This window comes from Talpa europaea (genome assembly GCF_964194135.1).
Source record: "Talpa europaea genome assembly, chromosome: 15".
Classification (NCBI taxonomy): domain Eukaryota; kingdom Metazoa; phylum Chordata; class Mammalia; order Eulipotyphla; family Talpidae; genus Talpa; species Talpa europaea.
The window spans coordinates 42,597,959-42,619,996 of record NC_140083.1 but is presented as its reverse complement, the minus strand read 5'-3'; the positions used below and the strand labels follow the sequence as shown (position 1 = coordinate 42,619,996).

Genomic DNA, 22,038 nt, shown 5'->3' with positions numbered 1-22,038 from the left:
TACTTCCCGCTCCCCCCCATGTCTCAATTCTATGGTCAACTTGCAAGTTTTGTGTTTATCCTGATCCTTTATTCAGTTTCCCTATGTTCCACCTGTAAGTGAAACCATCTGATATTTTTCTTGCTCCTTCTGACATATTTCACTGAGCGTCATCCCTTCCAGCTCCATCCATGTTGCCGCAGATGGCTTGAGTTTATCTTTGTTGATCGCTCAGTAGTTTTCCGTTGTGTGTATTTAAAGACAAGTACCTTCTATTTCTCTTTCAAGAATCTATACTTCTGGAAGATAATGATCTTATGGTAGATAATATAGACATATTTATTACTGACGCCAACAAAAATCTAACAATTCTCCCCACTCTGCTCCTAAGAATTAGTGGACTGAATCTAATCCAGTTGATTTTAGACACTTATTAAATCCTGCCTATCATTCAGTGGAGGCTGCAACATTATCTGTGTAACAGAGGTTCATTACTCCTTGGTTTGTAATGAGGGTTGATGATTTATTCAAAGAGTCTCCTTCCCATCATCCACTAAGTAAAGGTCCTGTCATCCTGTAATACATAACTCACTCTGATTTTTGCCTATTCAGGACAGTTTATGGACCTCTGTGTTCTAGTGAATTTCTTTTGTTATAAATGGTCAAAGTCAAAAAGATCATACTAAATAGCTGTCATGTTTACAGAGTCCATTACATATACAGGTTTTCAAGCAAAATGAACACCGATGGTTGCCATCAGTTGACTTTATTTTCCTTGAATTAAACATTTTTAAGGGAAAGATAACAAGTAGCAAAAATTCACTTGGCTTTATATAAAAAGGACAAAGGCAAAGTTAATTTTAAGGCTGGAGTTGGGCTTTTTAAAATTGAAGAAAACAAGCTAGAGTGAGCGATTTGCGTTTTAAAGTCTGCTCAAGGCGAAAACACTTCTGAAAAAGACTAGAAATGGCCCCTACATCTTAGAAAACTAATGATATCCAAGAATTTCTTTAACTTGTTTTGTTAAGGCTTCTGATTGAACAAGAGGTCCAAGTTCACCCTTATTCTGCCTTATAATTATCTTCAGACACGAATATTGAGAAAATTGGCAATGAAATATTGTCTAACACTTGAGAGTGTACTTTTCACACATTTAATCAGCTGTTTGCTTGCCTTGAAGGTCCAACCAGTAGGGAGCTTTCCCTGTAAACTATAAATGGTGAGAATTCAGCTTCAGAATTAATTCTTCTTCAGAGTAATTTCTTCTGGGGTTACCATACCAGACAAGATTAGGAACTAGCAATCATTTGAAAGGTATTACTGTTAATTTTCTATCCACCTGTTCTTTTCCTGTCATTTAGATAAAATGCTCCACTGGGTATTAGACTGTCAGAGAGATAGGGCCCCAAGAGAAAACTTTCTGCATCTTTATACACATCATGTTGTGCTGTGCACACTCAGGAGCTGCAAAAAGGTTTACTTAAGGTAATTTGGCACCTACCTGCCACAATGTTTGCTACTATTTCAGAGTCATCTTTATGGTATAGTGAAGGCCAAATAATAGCAGATTATTTTAATCCATCGCCCTGGTCCTGATTCCTTATTTCCCCAGGGCTTCTTACATTTGGTTATCTAGATCCTGCTTCCAACATGCAGGTGGTCCCTGCCATCTTCATCTGGTTTTTGTGATCAGTGTGTTTCTTATTTGGAGTTCAAACTTGCTCCCTGACATTTAAAAGCTTGGTTCTCTCTAGTTACATAGAATAATGTAATCCAAAATTCACATACTGACCCTCAAATTACTAAAAATGCATCTATCATATGACCCAGCAATACTACTCCTAGGAATCTACCCAAAGGACACAAAAACTTTAATTTGAAAGTAAACCTGCACTCCTATGTTTATTGCAGCACTATTTACAATAGCTAAGATATGGAAACAACCTAAATGCCCCAAAAAACAAAACCATCAACAAGAAAAACCTATCCATTCTACAATATCTGCAGCATTGTTATTCATAAGATCTAGGATATAGAAGCAGCCTAAATATCCTTCAATGAATAAATGGAGGAAAAATATGTGGTCCCTATACATCAGGGAATATTATATAGCCACTATAAAGGATGAAATACAGTCATTTTCAACAATAATGAGCAAATTTGAAAGAATTATGTGTAGCAATACAAGAAAGAATGTTAAAAACAAATACTGACTATTTCTATAACACAAAACTGGACGACTTAAAACGCTTTCAAAAACATTGGACTTGAACAAACAACCTAAGGGCTCTGAGACTAAGGGTGATGTTGAGAAAGGATAAAGGGGCACAGGGATGGTGTGTATGGGAGGAAGTGAGTGAGAATTCCTCTGTAAAGAGTAAAAGTAATCACATTTATATACTAATTCATAGGTTACAAAGCACTTGAACTTACTCTTTCTAACTGGTACGTGCAGAACTAACATTACTTTCCCATCTTGTACAGCTAAGGAAACAGAAACACTTGATTTAAAAAAAATAACAATGAAACTGTAGTGAAAGCAATGTTGTTTTATTTGAAAGCTGAAAGAACAAGTGCAGGAGGTGCATGTTGATATTTGTTAAATGTCTGTCTTAGTGCAATGTGGGCGAAAAGAATCCTTTAGGAAGAGGTATGCTGAGGGAGCATCAGAAATTTTGGGAAGAGAAAGATACAACCATATTCCCAGTTCCATCCTGTAGGGTAAGTGAATTAATCAGGCTTTTTTCACCTTTAGCCTCTATGGCCATCACCTGTGGCTGTGATCATGCTAATGCAGAATGTGGCACAGGCTACATATGCCAGACTGTGGACACCTGAGTATGACTGTGAGCATGCATGAGTGTGCACACCTGAGCCTAGAGGCCAGGGATATAAGGGCAGCCTCACTCATATGGAGGACAGCTGCAGAAGGATGGATACAAGAGGATGACTAAAAGAGATGAGTGTGTAACTACAGAAGAGTAAGAGAATGAGAGAACGACCAAGATAACCCAGAGAGACTATAAAGATTCATGGGGCGGGGGTGGCAGGGGGGATGGCAGGAGGCTCAGTTGCCTGCCTGCCTCCCAGCACCCCCTGCCTGGCCCATGCCTGCCTCCTTGCACGCCAGCCTCACTGCCAGGTGTGCCTGTGTGTCTGCTTCTGAGAGCATTAAGGCCTGAAAAATCCACTGCGGGCTCCAGGACTCTCCTTATCTGTCTGCCTGAATCCACAGTGAACCAGCCCTGTGCCTACTGGCACAATACATCCCTAGTAAATTTCATGAAGTTAACATTACCATTGTTGCCTCCTCTACTGCACCCCTTTTTCATTCTGCCACCATGAGTTTCACCTCATAGTCTGCAGATTTGTAAGCATCACTAGCAGGGATTATTGAGCATCAACAAAACATATCTGAACCGGCGATGATTTTTCTAGTTCCAGCAATAATGAGACCTGTATAACTTGAAGATCTTTCTATTAACACATGGCTTAAAAATAAATTCCTAAGTGAGCTTATTTTTAAACATGGGGATTTTTAGATAGCACAAAAAGAAGCTGAATATCGATTTGGAGTCTATGGCCCATATGGTAACAGCAGAAAGGACTTGGCCCAGGATTCAGTACAAAGCTGGATTTTAAGTTCAAGCATAGGATAGAAATGTACAAATACAGACACACAGGTACACACAAACAAAACACGGTCTATTTCTATTAGGAGGACATACTCTATTTTTTGCCCATATTTGGGTGGGAAGAAAAAAAAATGTTTGCTTTCATAGTTCTGAGGTTCTGCTACCTGTGTGGTATGCAACTTGGAAAAGAAATTAATGCAAATATCAACTGTAATACTCCTGGTATAACTGCAGAAGTAAATGCAAAATTTTTGTTGAGGTAAAAGACCTTAGGTTTCACAGGTAAAGCATTAATGATGAAGAGGTCAGACAGTAGAAGGACTGAGCAGGAAGAAACACTCCATAGTGGCCAAAGCCAGAAAACAATAAGAGGTGGTTTTACACACCTGGAACTTCAGATAATAGAGCAATGTGATAAAGATTATAATGTAATGTGAGTGTGTTTTAAAAAAATTAAAACATTAAAGAAGAGATCAAAACCACAGCAAGAAAAGAATAAGAATTGAGGGGATAAGTTTCAAAATCAAAAAGAGAAGTCCCAGAAAGGAAAAAGAGAAGTCACTGAAATTTTTAAAAATGTCAATGAATGAGTTAAACAAAGAATTAGACAGCTGAGGAGATAAATGGACCAGAGGATAAATATGAAGAAATTACAAAGGGATCAGCACTGAGAGATAAAGATATGGAAAGTACAAAAGAAAGTTGAAAAATAGTTAAGAGGTGGGCCAGTGATTAGCTAGTAGGAAATCTGTATGGTAGTAACAAAGAGAATGAAAGAGAAACAATGTTTGAGGAGATAAACATTAAAGATTACGTGTTTTCAAAACTGATGAGAGATGATTTTTTTTTCTTTTAATTTTTCATAGAAGAATGTGGAGAACAGACCAACTGACTTAAATACATTAATAGGGGGACCTGTGGGCAAGACAGGGGAGGTTTACTGTGTCTTATGTGGGTCAGCTCCAGCTGGAGTTCAAACTCAGGCTGTAATGGTGATAGTGCTGAAATTTAACCCCTAAGCCACCAGGGAGGCCCAAGAGATGATTCTTTTGATCAATGACCTCAAAGAGCATTAAGCAAGATAAAAGTAAATTCATAACCAGACACAATGCACTGTAACTATAAGCCCCTAGAAAAAGGGATCTTAAACGCAAATAAAACAAAAAAAAAAGTATTTTTAAATGAATTACAATTAGACAGCTGACTTCTAAAGAGAAACTTCAGAGTCCCAAAATGCAATGGAATGTTTCCTTCATGGTGCTTAGAGAAAACCACCTGGAATTTATACCTAAGGTTACCTAGGACTGAGAATGGCATAAAACCCTGTTCAGCCCAATAACGAGAATTTGCCACTAATATAACCACTCTAAGAGAGTCCTGAAATATGTATTTGAGGGTGATGTAAATAAAAACAGAATGGAATGCAAAAAGCAAAACAATCTGAGTGAAATGAAAGGCTCCTGGATATAACTTGAATTAGGGAAGACAAAGTCCTAGGTACCTACTCATATCCCTTACCAAGTCACTAGCTTCTCTATCATACTTCTGATGAGCTGAAGCTCACTAGCTTAGAACATATGATTGAGAAACTATAGAACATTCTCAAAGTATGGGATGCTCAAAGGAAGAGAAAGATCTTATCCCAAGACAAGCAGTTTCAAATTAAAGCTACTATTTGAGTAGCTTTTCCATTTGACTCACTCTGTATAATGACTACCTTATAACAGTATCATCTCCAAGATACATTGTTAAGGGAAGGGGTACAAAGGAAATTTGCTTTTCACTCTCTGTTCTTTGTCCTTGTAAGTTTTATGCCCATGCATATATTGCTTATTCAAAATGTTAATTAAGTATATAGATTCTCGGAACTCAAGGGTATAAGATATTACACAAACGTGATACACTGAAAAACATCAATATTTTAAAAGAAAAAGTGAAGGCTTTTTCTAGATTTCCAAATAAGTTCACTTAGCTTTCTTCCTGGAGACTTGCCCTCTCCCAGCTTGAAAGCTATTTTTCCCCTTATCCTAATTCCATGATGTGGCCTCATTTCCAATGTTAATTAGATAGACCTTACAATAAAAGAGTGAAAAATTTCCCCATCACAGTTGTTATCTATTATACATGACGGATACATGGAAAGAGTAAGATTTTTCTAATTAACCTGAAGGACTTGGACGACTGACTTTGAGATTTAACAGAGAACTTTTAACTACTTTGTGAGTAGTACGAAGACTTAGATTTCCACAAAATATTAATTTTTAAAATTTTGTATTATAATGAAAAGCCATTCTGTGTAAATGTAAAGACTGCAAATTGGTAAGTTAAATATTTTAAACCATTAAGGTGTAGTAAAGTTATAGTTAAAATTGATTTATATGTGAATTATGAATGCTAGAATAAGTCCCTATTTCTAGCCTTTATTTCATTACATCTCAGCATTTCACCAGCTAACTTAAGGATGTCTAAAAGCTTCAAAGAGTTCTGTGTATAAAATTTTGCTTAAAATGCATAGTATAATCACATCAGTTATCATTTATTGAGTACTTACCATATCACAGACATGGTGCTATTTGCCTTACCGACATTACGTCATTTAATCTCCAGACCAAACCCATGAGGTAGATATTATCATCTTTGTTTTACACATATATAAATTAAGGTGTAGAAAAATGAATTAACATAAAAAAGGTCACACAATTGGTCAACACCAGAACTAGGACTCATATCAATATCTCTGTGACTTCAATTTTTATGTTCTTGATTACTATGTTAGATGCTTCAAGAAGGACCAAACAGAACATTAAGCAATACAAAGTTATTTAAAAGAGGTTAAGGATCACCAACATTGTAGCTCTTATGTATCCAAGTCAATCCTTATGCAGAATATGATCACAAAGCTTCCAATGAGACTTTCTTTTTAAAAAGTTTTCTAAAGGACAAAATATCTTTGCCCTAATTCAGTCAAAGTTCACTAATACATATTTGCATTGGGGGGATCATGCTGAGCATAGCTGCCTTCCATTAACACATAATTAGTTATCAAATGCAATTCAATCACATTTATCATTAGAGAGTGACTTTCAAGATTAGATGGGTCTCAGCAAGTACAAGTGGAGACAGGTCAGATTAATAAGACTACATCATTGTGGTCTCCATAGTTCTTCCACTACTGTATAGAACACAATAAAAACAAAGCAAACAGCCCACGCAAGAAATGAGCAGAACTAAAAAGACACTTCCCCAAAGAAGAAAGGCAAATGGCCAGCAGGCACAAGGAAAATGTTTTTTCTTTTTCAACTATATTAACTTGGCTCAAAAATTTTACACAAATTCTCCTCCTATAAAAATAAACATTTTGATAGTGGAATTCTACTGTGAGTTATTTTGGTAAGAAAAGGTATGCTATGTCAGAAATATTGATAATTTTCTTTTGCTTCTGAATTTTTTCATTCTTCCTATAAAAATGATACAGAATAATGTAAGCTTCTGAAAAATATGCCTTTTAAAAAAGCTATGTGATTATAAAATTAAATCAATATATTCCTTTTATGATGAGAAATGTGCCTATTTAACTATACCAGAAAATTTAATACAACTTGACATTAATAATAAATGCTAACTGCACATACTACTTGCAAAAATAACTTCGTTACTATAAATGAGTTAAAGGATTTTTACTACCCATACTATAACAGAAACAATATAAATTTTATTTTTATCTATCAACCTCAATCAATTTGAAGTTAGTGTTAAAGTGAAGAAATCATATATATATCCCAAGCTTCATTTTATCATTTTGAAACTTCAGATATTAAAAAGCTGCAAAATGCAACTTAGGAATGCAACTTAAATTTATATTCATTTAACTAGTCACTAAAAATAATTAAAATTGCATCTCATGCTTTGATCGTGGCTAGGAAACCCATTATTTTATGCATAGCAAAAAAATGTCATTTATCACCAAAATGTCTGCTCTCCTCTTCTTTGATATTATAGCATATTTTTATTTTAGTTTTGCCATTTGATACTCTCTTTTCCCCAGTTATAAACATTTTAATTTGATTTAAGTCAGCAGTTACTTACAGGGGACTGTCAAACCTTTTAGAGTTATGCTTTAAATCATGACGGAAAGATTTACAGCTTTGTATAATAAGACAGCTTTGAATATTAATTAGATCATCAGACACATGTTTGCTGAGGTTTAGAAATTGTGTAATAAATACAGTGTGGCAGAGATAGAGCTGTTAAACCTGAGCACAGATTTCTCAGACATTTTACTGAGTGATTGAAGAAGTAATCGCCCAGCTAAATCCAAGTTAAACACCTGATGGAATATTAGGACGTTTAATTAAAAATGAATCTGTGCTGTACATGTGGGTGATTTTACACAGTGGTTAAAAAGAAGGCCATGGAAAATTAATTTTACTGAGTAAAACCTACACAAATAGCCTCTTTGTGAAGTTGGAAAATGTATTCAACCATTCCATGAATACACACATGATGAAGAATCAGATGACATAAATTAGGAGGAGGTTCTTCAAGGGAGACCTTCTTCACAAAAGTAACAAGGGTGGTCAATGCCATGCTTGTTAAGATTGTCTTTCAAAAAAAAAACAGCAGTAAATCCTATTACTTCACCCTCAGTGATTCTGTTGTGAAGGCAGCAAATGACCTCTAGGGCCAGGAATTAATGTCCTTCCTAACCTATGAAGCACCCCCCAATGCCAGTAGGCCAGATTTATACCATCTTACTTAGGAAATCTTGACAATCCTTAGACTCTCCTTACCTTTGGAGGTAAACAGCCATATCTTTCACTGTCAAAGACAACAAGATCACTTGGCAGTTGAAGGGGTGGACATAACAAAAAGCAGTCTGCATGAATTTAAGTATATAGCATGACATAAGGAAAAGGAAAGAAGGAAGGGAAGGAAGGAAAGTGGAGGGAGAGAGAAAGGGAGGATAGAAACCACTGGACTAGGAAGCAGAAGACATGAGTTCTAAGTTGCGTGTCTTTGTAATAAAGCAACTCACGTGCATTGCCTCACTTATCTGTGACTTCATTACCTCCTCGCCATGTGACAGAGCAGGATCATGCGATAGCACAGGACTATGAGATAGCACAGGGTCATGTGATTCTTAAGGTCTCTGTAAACTAACATTTTTCAAAAGTCAAAAAAATATAGAAGCAGGGCCTCCCCTGGTGGTGCAGCGGTTGAGCGCTGGGCTAAAAAGCTGCCCGGCAGCCTCTGCAGCGCCGGTTCGATCCCCGGCCAGCAGCAAGGGTCCCACATGGCGCGACAGACCTCTCCTGCCGTGCCCGCTGCTCCCCTCAGCAATGTATTTCGTCAGTCTGCCTGTTCTGTTCCCCGCTCTGGCTCTGGTGAATTCTCTTACCCTCCCGCACTTCTGACTGTACCCAGTGCTTGTGTAAATAAATAAATAAATCTTTAAAAAAAATTAAAAAAAAAGAAGCAAAACCATCATATTGTCCCTTTTCCCTTAATTGTTCTTTTACACCTTTGTTATCTGCCAGATATTTATGGAGCACCTTATTCTATGTCTCAAAGATTTAAACGTGAATAAGATACACCTTCTACCCCCATGAAACTGGACGCCTAGAGGTGGGAATGGGGGAAGGAGACTGAGCGACAAGAGGGTAAAAGCAGGGTGGATAAGCAGAAATCAAAAGGCCTTATGGCATGCTAAGAAATAGGACCTTTATTCCGAACACAGTGGGGAATGTTGAAGCTCTTTTCAACATGGGATCACAGAATCAGTCCTACCCTCTAATATTCATTGGCAATTTGGACTGGAGTGTGGAAACCTGAAAACCCTAATATGGTCATGCCCATTGGAATGGAATGAAAGAGGCCCTGGTAAAGAGATAGAATCCCAAGGATTTGACTGGATGTGGAAGAGACAGAGAACTGGGATGATTCCTTGATTGTGGGCCAAAAATACCTGGTAGATAAGGCTGCCATTCATGAAGTAAAGTACAGAGGAAAAAAGCTTGATTCTGTTAAGGAGTTGAGGCACAAGTCATGGGTGAGGTAAGGAGGTGAGTTCCAAACCTGTGGAACCCATGAAATTGGTTCTCACCCATGGTGTGCGGGGGACAACATCACTCTGATGTGATGCAGTGACAGTAGGTGTGTCCTCTCATGCTTTCTCTGTCATTCTCCCATTTTTGGAGAACACATATTGAGATGGTTTCTTCATAAGATGGCAACAGCCAGGGTCCTGTTTGAGTAATCCCAACTACAAAGCCCTTCCACTCTTCACACCACATTGGTTACATAAACTGAGATGTGGGTTAGCAACATATACTGAGTCAGCCACTGAAGTTCTGGGACTTGATACAAAAGCTGACGTTATTCGTTATCTTTATTTCTAGATAAATGCTCAGCACAAACAGCTTTTAAATAAACATTTACTGCATCAATGGATGAGGAAATTATTTCCTGTAGATCTCTTCTCACACACACATGACTTTTACTTAGAACAACATCAACACAAGTGGTAGTGTTGAGAGGTGAGGGCTTAGGTCTAACCTGATCTGGGACAGATGCTTTGAGGCAAGTAGGATCACTACATCTCAGATAAGAGCCTCCTTAAGTAGTGAAATATGGTCCTGGTGTAAGAGATGTGAGAAGGCAGAGATAACTATGGTCTACTGCCTTAGAAAGCCAACTTTACTCAAAATAAGTTAAATATTTCATATATTATAGAATAGAAATACATGAATTTTTAGGGTAAAGCAAGATGTTTGAAGAAATATATTTACTCTGTGGTGGACTATTTCAGGAGTTCCCTGGAGTGGGAGTGGGGACATTACCTCTCTTCTGTTAGTGCGACTTCAAAGAAAATGTTAAAAAGCAGTGTTACTTCTTAAAAAGCCTGGGTTTGGGAGTACACATACCTTTGTATTTACTGGCCAATTCTGTGACATTAGAAAACATATTAATCACTCTGAACCCAATATTTTTGTTTGAAAATGGAGTTAATACCTATCTTGGATGAGAGTTGTTAAGAGTAAAGTGACATACAGAGGGTACAGACATGGGGAAGTCACATACCTTGTCCAAGGCCACATAACAAAAGTAGAACTAGATTTTAACCCTACATCCAATCTTCTCAAAGTCCTTGGCTGCTACAGACAACTGCTTAGGTTAAATCTGGGATAGTTTTCATGTAGTCTGAAAGTTAAAGGCTAATTCAATAGAGAAAGATAAATGTTCTGCTGGGCTATTTTTACCTCCAGTTTTAAATTATACATTACTCATATCAATCTTATGCCACCCCATATTTCATAATCTCATCATATAATTTTTTCATACCGAAAGAATGATAGGCAGGATTAAACATGGTCATTATTTATACTAGACTCTTTGAAATAGTCTTTATTTCATGCAAAAAAATGCATTTAAAATAAAAAAGAAATAAATAAGCTGCACTATCTCATACTGTGTGCAAAAATCAACTCTAAATTGACAAAAGACTTGGAGGTAAGATGTGAAAGCATAACATGCATAGAAGAAAACATAGACAAAACACTCAAGACATAGCTTCAGTGTATTCATTGCCAGCGGCAAGGAAAACAAAAGGGAACGTAAGAACTGGGACGATATCAAAATAAAAGGCTTCTGCCCAGTGAAAGAAATCATAACTAAAATGAAGTGACACCTACTCAACAGGAGAAAATATTTCCACACCACTCATCTGAGAAGGGACTAATATCAAAGATCTTCAAAGAACTCAGACAACTCAACAAAAAGAAAAAAAAAAAAAACCTAATCAAACAATGGGAATAGAACTAGATAGGCATTTCTCCAAGGAAGACATGCATATAGCCAATGGGAAAATGAAAAAATGTTCATCATCACTTATCATCAGAAAATTCAAGCCTAAACCACAATGTCTAACCCCCTCACACCTGTGAGAATGGCCCTAATCAAAGTAACCAGAAACAACAAGTGCTGGTGAGAATATAGAGAAAAAGGAACCCTTTTACAGTGCTAATGGGAATGTAGACTGGTCCAGCCACTCTGGAAAGCAGAATGGAAATGTCTCCATACTCCATATGACCTGTCATATGACCCATCAATTCCATGTCTAGAAATCTACCCAAAGAATACAAAAAACAGAAATTTGATGGGAAACTTGCATTCACATGTCTATTGCAGCACTTTTTACAATAGCTAAGCTATGGAAACTAAGTGCCCAAAACATATGAGTAGATCAAGAAGATGTGGTCTGTACACACAGTGGAGTATTACTCAGTAATCAAAAACGATAAACTCATGCCGTTTGTGGTGACATGCATGGAACCGGAATATTTAGGCAAAGGGAGATAAGCCAGAAGGAGAAGACAAATACTGATGGTGTCATTTACATATGGAATATAGAAAAACCAAACAAAGAGACAAAAATATTTTAAAACCAGCCCTTAAACAGGGGTGGACTGAGGTATCCAGAGGGAGAAGGGAAGGGGTGAGAATAAGAATAATAAGAATAAGAATAATATTTAGATTATACTAGAAGCAACATAAAATGTTATACTCAGGAAACAGTCATCACAGATGCTGAGAAGCAGGAGGTTCATGGTGCACCCCCATATGTGGAGAGCAGAGGATGGCAACAGTGGGGACCATTGCATTTGAGGTGCATCATTTTAATCCAATCTTATAGCTTATTACCAGAAATCTGTGTTTTAAGTAAGTTAGATAAGTCCAAAAGAGAAAGATAAAAATTGGATGGTTCACTTACACGTGGAATAGAGAGAAACATAACAAGATGCTGATCAAAAACAAACCAATAATAGGGCCTCCCTGGTAGTGCAAGGGGTTAAGAAACAGTCTACCTGTCTGCAGCCACTGCAGCAAGAGTTCGATCCCCGGCCGGGGAGCTACCCACATGGTGCAGCAGACCTCTTCTGACTCAACCACTGCTCCCCTCAGCAGTATATTTCAGTCAATCTGCCTGTTCTGTCCCCCACTCTGTCTCTGGTGAATCTTCTCACCCCCTGCACCTCTGGCCTGTACCCCGGTTTTTGTATGCATAAATAAATCTTTAAAAACAATAATAAACTTTTTTAAGATTTATTTTTATTTTTATACAAGAGCTGGGGTACAGGCCAGAGGTGTGGGAGGGTGAGAGGTTTCACCAGTGACAGAGAAGGGAGGAAAACAGGCAGACAACAGAAATACACTGCTGAGGGGAGCAGCGGGCACGACAGGAGAGGTCTGCATGTGGGATTCTCACCAGCCGGCGGGGACTGAACCTGCACTGCAGAGGCTGTGAACAGCTTCACAGCGCAACACTCAACCTGCTGCACCACTGGGGAGGCCCACAATAATAAACTCTTAAGACCTGACTGGAAAACCGAGGTAACCAGAGGGGTTTGGGATGGCGGATGGGAGTGGGGGAGGAAAGTGGCCCAGTGGAACATGGCAGAGGGTTATTAGGGTACTGGCGGAGGCCAGAGGGTGAAAGCACACATTTGTAGAGGTTTGAACCGATAATCCCTAGAACAGACACAATGATGTAAACCAACTTGGTCTCAATAAACATAATTTGGAGGAAAAAAAAAAAAGCAAGTGATTCACCTGCACAAGGAGCTTGGGAATTCCTGAAGTATCCCTTTAAGAAAAAGTTTCACAAATCAAAGACAGCCACAATGCATTTTCTATTAGAAATCTTTGAAATCAGTCACTGGAGTTTGAAAAATAATGTAGAAAAATATGAACACGTGATCCAGGCCTTTTATGAGCATCTAGCTGCGCAGTGGATCTCTTCAGTTAGCTCTTCCCTTCCAGTATTATGCTCAGTGAAGTAAGCCAGAAAAAAAGCAAAATATTGGATCATTTCCCTTATAGGAGGAATCTAGGGCAACCAAATAATGGATCAGGAAAAAAATAACAATAATAATAAATAAAATTAGCAGGCAACTATGAATTAGACATTCTGCAGGGGAGGGAGAGGATCAAAACAGGAGGAAAGAGCTCAAGGGACTGTGGTGATGGTGCATGGGTGACTTGGTGGTGGGAATTTTACGGGGACCACACCCGAGAGGAGAAAACACATACTGTACAAAAATTAGCAATGATATAAAATATATATATATAATAAAATTTACAAAAAATCTTCCCTTCCAGGTAGACCAGAACACGTCCTGCCTCTCATTTGTCCACTGGGTGTTTTTATTTTCATTATTTTTAAAAAAATTATTTATCTATATAAGAACCAGGGTATAGGCCAGATGCATGGGAGAGTGAGAGGATTCACCAGAGACAGAGCAGGGAACAGCACAGGCAGACTGACGAAATACACTCCTGAGGGGAGCAGCGGGAAAGATAGGAGAGGTCTGCCGCACCATGTGGGACCTTCGCCGGCAGGCTGGGATCGAACTAGCGCTGCAGAGGCTGCTGACAGCTTCACAGCGCTGTGCTCAACTGCCTACACCACCAGGGGAGGCCCTGGGTGTTTTTATTAAGCCAGATCACTCTGGTTGTGAAGTGGCAACAGGGCAAGCTCTGAGCCCACTGCACAGAGATCTATGGAAATGAATATGAGGCATCAAGTACCCAAAGCTTCCTCTTAAGGAGAATGGCCATACCTCCGGAGTTATCTGCTAATGAAACCTACTTTCCCCAAAGTGCAAAACCACTGCTGAGATGATTCCAACTGGGCACTAGTACTTGAAACAGTTTTATTATTCCAAAGGTGTATTTTCAACTTATAAAACATTTTGCTTTGAGTCATAAGTCATACACAGATCAGCATTAATATTGATCTGTATTTCCAGCATTAATATTCATCCAGATGGGTAAGTTGAAGATGAACTTGGATGAGGAACAATTAAAAAGTAGAAACTTCTAGTACACAACAAGAAATGAATATTGAATCAGATAAATGTTTATTAAAAATTCCCAAACATGGGGCCTCCCTGGTGGCTCAAGGGATTAAGACGCAACCTGTTAAGAAGCTATCCGCAGCCACTGCAGCACGAGTTTGATTCCAGGCTGGCCAGGGAGCAACCCACATGGTACAGCAGACCTCTCCTGACTCTCCCACTGCTCCCCTCAGTAGTGTGCTTTGGTCGATCTGCCTGTTCTGCTCCCCACTTTGTCTCTGGTGAATCCTCTCACCCACCCCCCCAACACCTCTGGCCTGTACCCCAGCTCTTGTGTGCATAAATAAATCAATCTTTAATTTTTTTAATTAAAAAAAAACCCAAATGTAGATGCAGGAGAGTGTGTCCTAGGAATGAGAGGTCATTAGCTTGAATTCTAATGTGCTATAGCTAGGTGCATACCAGGGAAAAGGGGTTCCCGATGAATAAAATGTGTTGTGAAATCATCACATCCTGGGCTCTCCTGTCTGAAGGAGTTTAATGTGCTTTGAGTTGTAATAGCCACAGAACCTCCCTCAAGTGACTTTAGGGAAACACCCAGAGAATACACATCACTGAAACTTCCCACCTCCTGCCTCCCAGCACTTCCTTATTAATAGCTCCACGCTTTGCCAGCCCACTTGAAACTTGAAACATTATTTTCCTCATGGATTACTTTATATATTGGCGTAAAAATTCATTTTCTAGAAGATAGAGTGATATTCTTACCTGTTTCACAGCTGGGCCCGGTAAAGCCTTGTGGGCAGGCACACACATTAGCAGCAATACAAGCGCCTCCATTCCTGCAGCCATCCTTGCAAAATGCTGAAATAATTCAGATACATAAGTTTAGCATTTTATTAGTAAGTAGTTCAAGATACTCTTCCCTCTTGGAGATGTGGACATTGAATGATAAATGCTGTTATAATTCATATTCATTACAAGACTTTGCAACCAGGTAAGAAACTTCAGCACAATTTATAAAACAGCATTGCTTCCAATGTTAAAAAATGTTTCAAGTGTAAAATGAAGTACTGAGCTTCTTTAAACAAGCCAGTGACCTTATACACATAACAGGCAATGCATTAAGATTAGGATTGAATCTCATCATAACAATTCCACTTACAATGAAACCTAAAAATGTGACAACTATTCTAGACAATTTCCTTAAGAAGCAAACGAGCATATATATATATATATATACATGATATATATATACATGATATATATATACACACACACACACACACACACACATATATGTGTGTGTGTGTGCTACATATATGCTAGTGGAGAGAAAATAGTGAGGAACTTGTGGTTAGACAATACAATGTTGAAGTTTAAGATTTTAAAGGTAGAGTGGCTCTGTACAAAAAAATATATGATGGGATTATGGGCATGGTCTATTAGAGAGGAACTGAGATGAAATTCACTGTGATCAAGGTCAAGGAGTATTAGATCAAAGGAGCCATATAATTTGGACACTTAGACATTGATACAACCCAAAAGGATGGCAAGAGCTGAGAAGACAAGGACGAGCCTTACTTGAAAGCTCTCAGTGGCCAGTTATGAGAAGGGGTGGGAGAAGGCAGAGATGAATTATATTCTATCTGGGGGAAGAAATGCTGGCATCTAGGGTTTACCTTTGCATGTGGTTCCATTTCCCGTATAGCCTGGCTTGCAAACACAGTTGTGTCCTCCCACGGTATTGAAGCATAAAGCATTTTCATCACAGTTGTGCTGATTTGTGAGGCACTCGTCATGTTCTGAAATGAGGAACACACTTTAGCTAACCAAAATAGATATTCCAAGATGCTCTATTTTAAATTGCACCTGCCATTTGGTTATTGGATAGCATTTCTTTCAAACACAGACACACACAAATTATATATTAAAGAAGCATCCATATTTTGAAGCACTGTTTACTTCTCTTGAAGTACATACATAGTTTATATATCCACAAATCTAGACATAAAAAGATTTAGACAAAAGGCTCATCAATAGTAGGAAGGGGTATAATGAGTGGAGAGGCAAGTATGGGGATTAATTTTCAGTAAATCCCAGAGCCAGATGTAAATGATCTCTATGGTGAAAATTTGGGGAGAGGGTCTCATAAATAAATTAGAACCAATATTATAAATAAATTAATGTTCTAATATGTTAATATTAGAACCAATATTAACATCACTGTTTTAAAAAGAAGTCAGTGGTGGCTGAGAATGCTTAAATAGCCCAGCCAAGTTCACTTCAGAATTCTAGCCAGGGCTCAACAAAATGTGAAGGCAAGGCATAAACACAGAGACTATGACAAAGAATATAGACCCAACAATTATTTCAAAATGAAGTATAAGTGTAAAAATGCATAAAAATTAACAAAATCATCTAAAATCCCTATAGTGGCACTACCTTTCATGTGCTCTCTTACATAAATAACATTTAGGTTTAAAAGTATATGTCAGGCCTCCCTGGTGGCGTAAGGAGTTAAGCACAGCACTATGAAGCTATCCGCAGCCTCTGTACCATGTGTTTGATCCCCGGTCAGCCAGGGAGCAACCCATAGGGCTCATCAGACCTCTCCTGCCTCACCAGCTGCTCCCCTCAGCAGTATATTTCAGTTAGTCTGCCTGTTCTGTTCCCCACTCTGTCTCTGGTGAATCCTCTCACCCTCCCCCCAGTACCTCTGGCCTGTACCCCAGTTCTTGTATGCATAAATAAATAAATCTCTTTAAAAAGAAAAGTAAATGTCTATTTCAACACATTTACAAGGATCAAGACATTGATTTACCAGGATAAAATCACAATAATAAAGAAATACTTAAACGCTGCTAGCACCCACCCAGATTGGCAGAGGCCTTGCGATTCTCCAACCTCCCGTGAGATCGCACTAGTGCCTGCCCAGAATGGCAGAGGCCTCATGGCCTTGCCTGGGACTCTTCTAGTATGTACAGAGGACTTGTGATCTCTCATGAGATCCCCCAGCACCTGCACTGACGGTGAGACCCCTGACCCATGTAAGGAAGTAAGCCAGAGTGGCCAGTGGCCTCCCAACCTCTCCTGACACTCTGCCAGCTGCTTGCTCAGATAGGCAGGACCACCAATGCACTGCATGCCCAGATTTGCTCTGAGGAAGGCCCCAGGTACTGTTTCCATCACCTGGAAAATGCCCAGAACAGTAGGAGAGGAACACCCACATTCAACAGAAGACCCAGCTACAGCAGAACAAACCTGTAAGCAAACAATTGGGAGAAAGAAAAATATAAATGGCCATGCAAGTCCTCCAGGGAACAATACATCACAAAAAGAAAATCAATCTCCAGGACCCATCAATAGGGAAGAGCTTTTCTTCCTATTGGATAAATTCAGAACTACCATAAGCAGAAAATCAAAAATTAGATCAAGAACTGCAACAATAAAAAGAAAACACAGATCAGAGATAGATGAGAAAATTCAGAAAAGGAAAAGGAAGCTACAAGAAACATAATCAAAGGACAAGATTGAGACTGAATGCTTAAAGGAAAAAATAATGGAATTTCAGGATATAAAAAGGTCAAAGGCGGAGGTCAAAAAAATTCTGGAACAAGTCACAAAAGTAGTAGAGATCAAATGGAAAATGGAATCGATAATCTTGAAGATGCAGATACATAAAGAATCAAGACAGAAAAAGAGATACACAAAGAAAAAAATGAAGAAAAAACACTTTGAGAAGTATCTGACACCAAGAGGAAAGGAAATATAAGTCAAAGAAATTCTGGAAGGAGAAGAGAAAGCTGAAAAACTATTTAAGGAAATTATCAAAGAAACCTCCCCAAACTTGAAGAAGAAAATGTACACAGAAATATAAGATGCTAATAAGACACCAAACTACCTAAACAAAAGGAAATCTACAGCAAGACACAAAGTAGTAAAGCTCCCGAAAGTCCAAGACAAAGGAACAATAATGAAGCTGACAAGAAGAAACAAATAACCTAAGAGAAAACTGATTAGGCAAAATCAGACTTCTCTGAAGAAACACTACAGGCAAGAAGATCATGGAGTGGCATATTCAAAATATTTCAAGAGAAAAAAAAGTGCTGGCAAAGAATACTTTATCCTGCAAAGCCCTCCTTCCTACATGTAATAGAAAGGACCTTCTCAGACAAACAATATCTTTTTTTTTAAAGATTTATTTATCTATTTATTTATACAAGCACTGGGTACAGTCAGAAGCACGGGAGGGTGAGAGAATTCACCAGAGTCAGAGCAGAGAGCAGAACAGGCAGACTGACGAAGTACACTGCTGAGGGGAGCAGCAGGCGGCCAGAAAGGTCTGTGCGCCATGTGGGACCCTCACCCGGTGGCCGGGGATTGAACCGACGCTGAGGAGGCTGTGGGCAGCTTCGCAGCCCAGTACTCAACTGCTGTGCCCCTGGGGGAGGCCCGACAAACAATATCTTTAGGAATTCGCAACCACTAAACCTACCCTCCAAGAAAAATTAAAAGGAGATTCAAGATTTGACCAAAGAGAGGAATAAACACAAGGAACTGAAAAAAGAAATGAACAGAACCACAAAAATATGAATAAAAGGGCAGTAAAATACTTCCACATATCAGTAATCACTTTAAAGTTCAATGGACTCAACTCACCAATAAAAATACAAAGAGTATCAGGTTGGATATCAAATACAACTTTCTGTTGCCTCCAAGAACACATCTAAGTTCCAAAGAGAAATAAAGATTGAAAGTAAAAGGTTGGAAAACAATTCTATAGGCAAATGGCACCCAAAGGAAGTCAAGGGCAGCCACATTTATATCAGATAAAATAGACTTCCAACTTAAAAAAAAGTGACGAGAGACAGGGATGGACATTATGTAATGATTAAGGGGATAATACATCAGGAAAACATAACACTCCTGAATATATACTCACCAAATGAAAGTGCACTCAAATAATTTAGACAATTACTTTTGAATCTGAAAGCAGATATTATGGAAAACACATGTGATAGAGTTCAATACCCTGTTTTCCATAATATCCCCACTGAATGGGAGAAAATATTTGCACACCATGCAATTGAGGATGAGCTGATGCTGAAAATCTACAAAGAGCTCACACAACTCAACAAAAACAGATTAAACAACCCAGTCAAAAAAAAAGGGCAGAAGAGATACTTCTCCAAAGAAGTAAGGCAAATGGCCAACAGTCATATGAAAAAATGTTCATCATCACTTGTTATCGTGGAAATGTAAATCAAAACCACAATGAGATTTCACCTCACACCTGTGAGAATGGCCCATGTTAAAACCATCAGAAATAAGAAGAGCTGGTGAGGATATGGAGAAAAAGGAACTCTCCTACACTGCTGGTGAAAATGTAAACTAGTCCAGCCACTCTGGAAAGCTGTGTGGAGGTGCCTCAAGCTACTAAAAATGGATCTACCATATGACCCAGCAATTCCACTCCTAGGAATCTATCCAAAGGCACAAAAGTACTAATTTAAAAGGAAACCTGCACCCCTATGTTTACTGCAGCACTGCTTATAATATCCAAGATATGGAAACAACCTAAATGCCCCAAAACAGATGATTGGTCAAGAAGATGTGGTATATACAGCAACAGAATACTACTCAGTGATCAAAAAAGATACCATTTGTGGTACATGGATGGAGCTGGAGGGTAGAATAAGTCTGAAGAAAAAAGATAACTATTGCATGATTTCATCTGTATGTGGAACACAGAAAAAAACAGAGTCAAACAAGACAAACCTTGAAAGATGAACATAAATACGAGGTATCCATGGGGAGAGGGCAGGGGAGGAAAAGGTAAAAAAATGGGGAAGACCACAGACCACAAGGGGACATGGTCATGGACAATGGGATATTTTGGTGTAGGAGAACTACTGTGACCACATCTGATGGGAAAGAATCAATATTGACCAAAAATTAATTTTAAAAAACTTGCATTTCATTTTAGAACTCTCTATACCTCAATCAATTGATAGATCTATCTATCATCTAGCTAACGTCCTAGATGATCTAGAATACATCTAGATCTGTAACTTTGAATAATCTGTAATACATCTGTAACTTTAAATAAATTAACTTTGGCACATACAGTTGAGATTATCCTAAAATCCTTATTTCAACTACTAAAGTAGAATGATTTATTTTTAAAAACTAAATACTAACATTTTATAATTTTAAGTCCTGTGTTATATAAGCTCAACACTATCATAGCTATAACTTTAGTCCTGTAGTAAAATCCTTAGAGAATGTTTCCAAAAAACTTTCATAGTAAAGAGATGTTTTAATCATGGAGATTTCAGGATTGCATGGATATCTTACTTTACAAATTGCTGGACCAATTTCCCCAAATTGTACAAAATTCTACCCTTATTATTTAGTTTTCAGAGCATTTCATGGGTTTTATAATTCATAAATATTGATGACAGAATGAAAAAAGAGGTCCCCTATTCTTCAAAGAAATAGAACAATTATTGATGAAATTCATATGGAACCACCAAAAACCCCAAATAACCAAAGCTCTTCTGAAAAAAAAAAAAGGGAATGGAGGCATCACACTCCCAGACTTCAAACTATACTGCAAAGCCATAATCATCAAAACTGCATGGTATTGTAAAATAACAGACACACTGACCAATGGAATCGAATAGAAAATCCAGAAATAAACCCACAGATTTATGGTCAACTAATCTTTGACAAAGGAACAAAGAATATGCATTGGAGCAAAGAAAGTTTGTTCAATAAATGGTGCTGGGAAAACTGGGTCGCTACATGCAAAAGAATGAAGCTTGACTACTACCTAACACCACGCACAAAAACAACTAAAAATTGATTAAAGAACTAGACATAAGACTTGAAACCATAAAATACATAGAAGGAAATATAGGCGAAACACTACATGACACGCACCTCAAAGATATCTTTACAGACACATCGCCCAAAGCAGTGATAGTGAAGGCAAAGATAAACAGCTGGGACTACATCAAATTAAAGAGCTTCTGCACAGCAAAAGAAACAATAACCAAAACAATGAGAAACCCCACCGACTGGGAGAACAGTTTTGCATACAACACTAATGATAAAGGACTGATCACAAAAATCTACAAAGAGCTGATGAGACTCAACAAAAACAAATAAAATAATCCAGTCATAAAATGGGCAGATGAGCTAAAAAGAAACTTCTCCAAAGAGGAAATGCAAATGGCCAACAGGCATATGAAAAAATGTTCAACATCACTTGTAATCAGGGAAATTCAAATCAAAACTACCATGAGATACCATCTTACACCAGTGAGAATGGCACATATTAAAAAAAAACTAGCAACAACAAATGTTGGCAAGGTTGTGTAGAAAAAAGAACTCTCCTGCATTGCTGGTGGGAGTGCAAACTGGTCCAGCCACTATGGAGAGCTGTGTGGAGATTTCTTGACCTACTAAAGATAGAGCTTCCATATGATCCAGCAATTCCACTCCTAGGTATTTACCCAAATGACAGAAACAATAGTTCCAAAGGGTACCTGCATCCCTAT

The 22,038-nt window shown here is 38.2% G+C and overlaps 1 protein-coding gene across 2 annotated transcripts in view; it reads right to left on the bottom strand.

Moving 5' to 3' along the window:
• NELL2 (neural EGFL like 2) overlaps window positions 1–22,038 on the bottom strand; it is a gene marked incomplete at its 3' end in the record, with an annotated part of 372,006 nt that overhangs the window by 78,796 nt on the left and 271,172 nt on the right. For both annotated transcript variants that reach the window (XM_084256276.1, XM_084256275.1), the window contains 2 exons: window positions 16,153–16,275; window positions 15,239–15,334 (listed from right to left, as the gene is read on the bottom strand). In XM_084256276.1, the coding sequence (XP_084112402.1) occupies window positions 15,239–15,334; window positions 16,153–16,275 (219 nt within the window). The remainder of the gene's footprint in view (window positions 1–15,238; window positions 15,335–16,152; window positions 16,276–22,038) is intronic.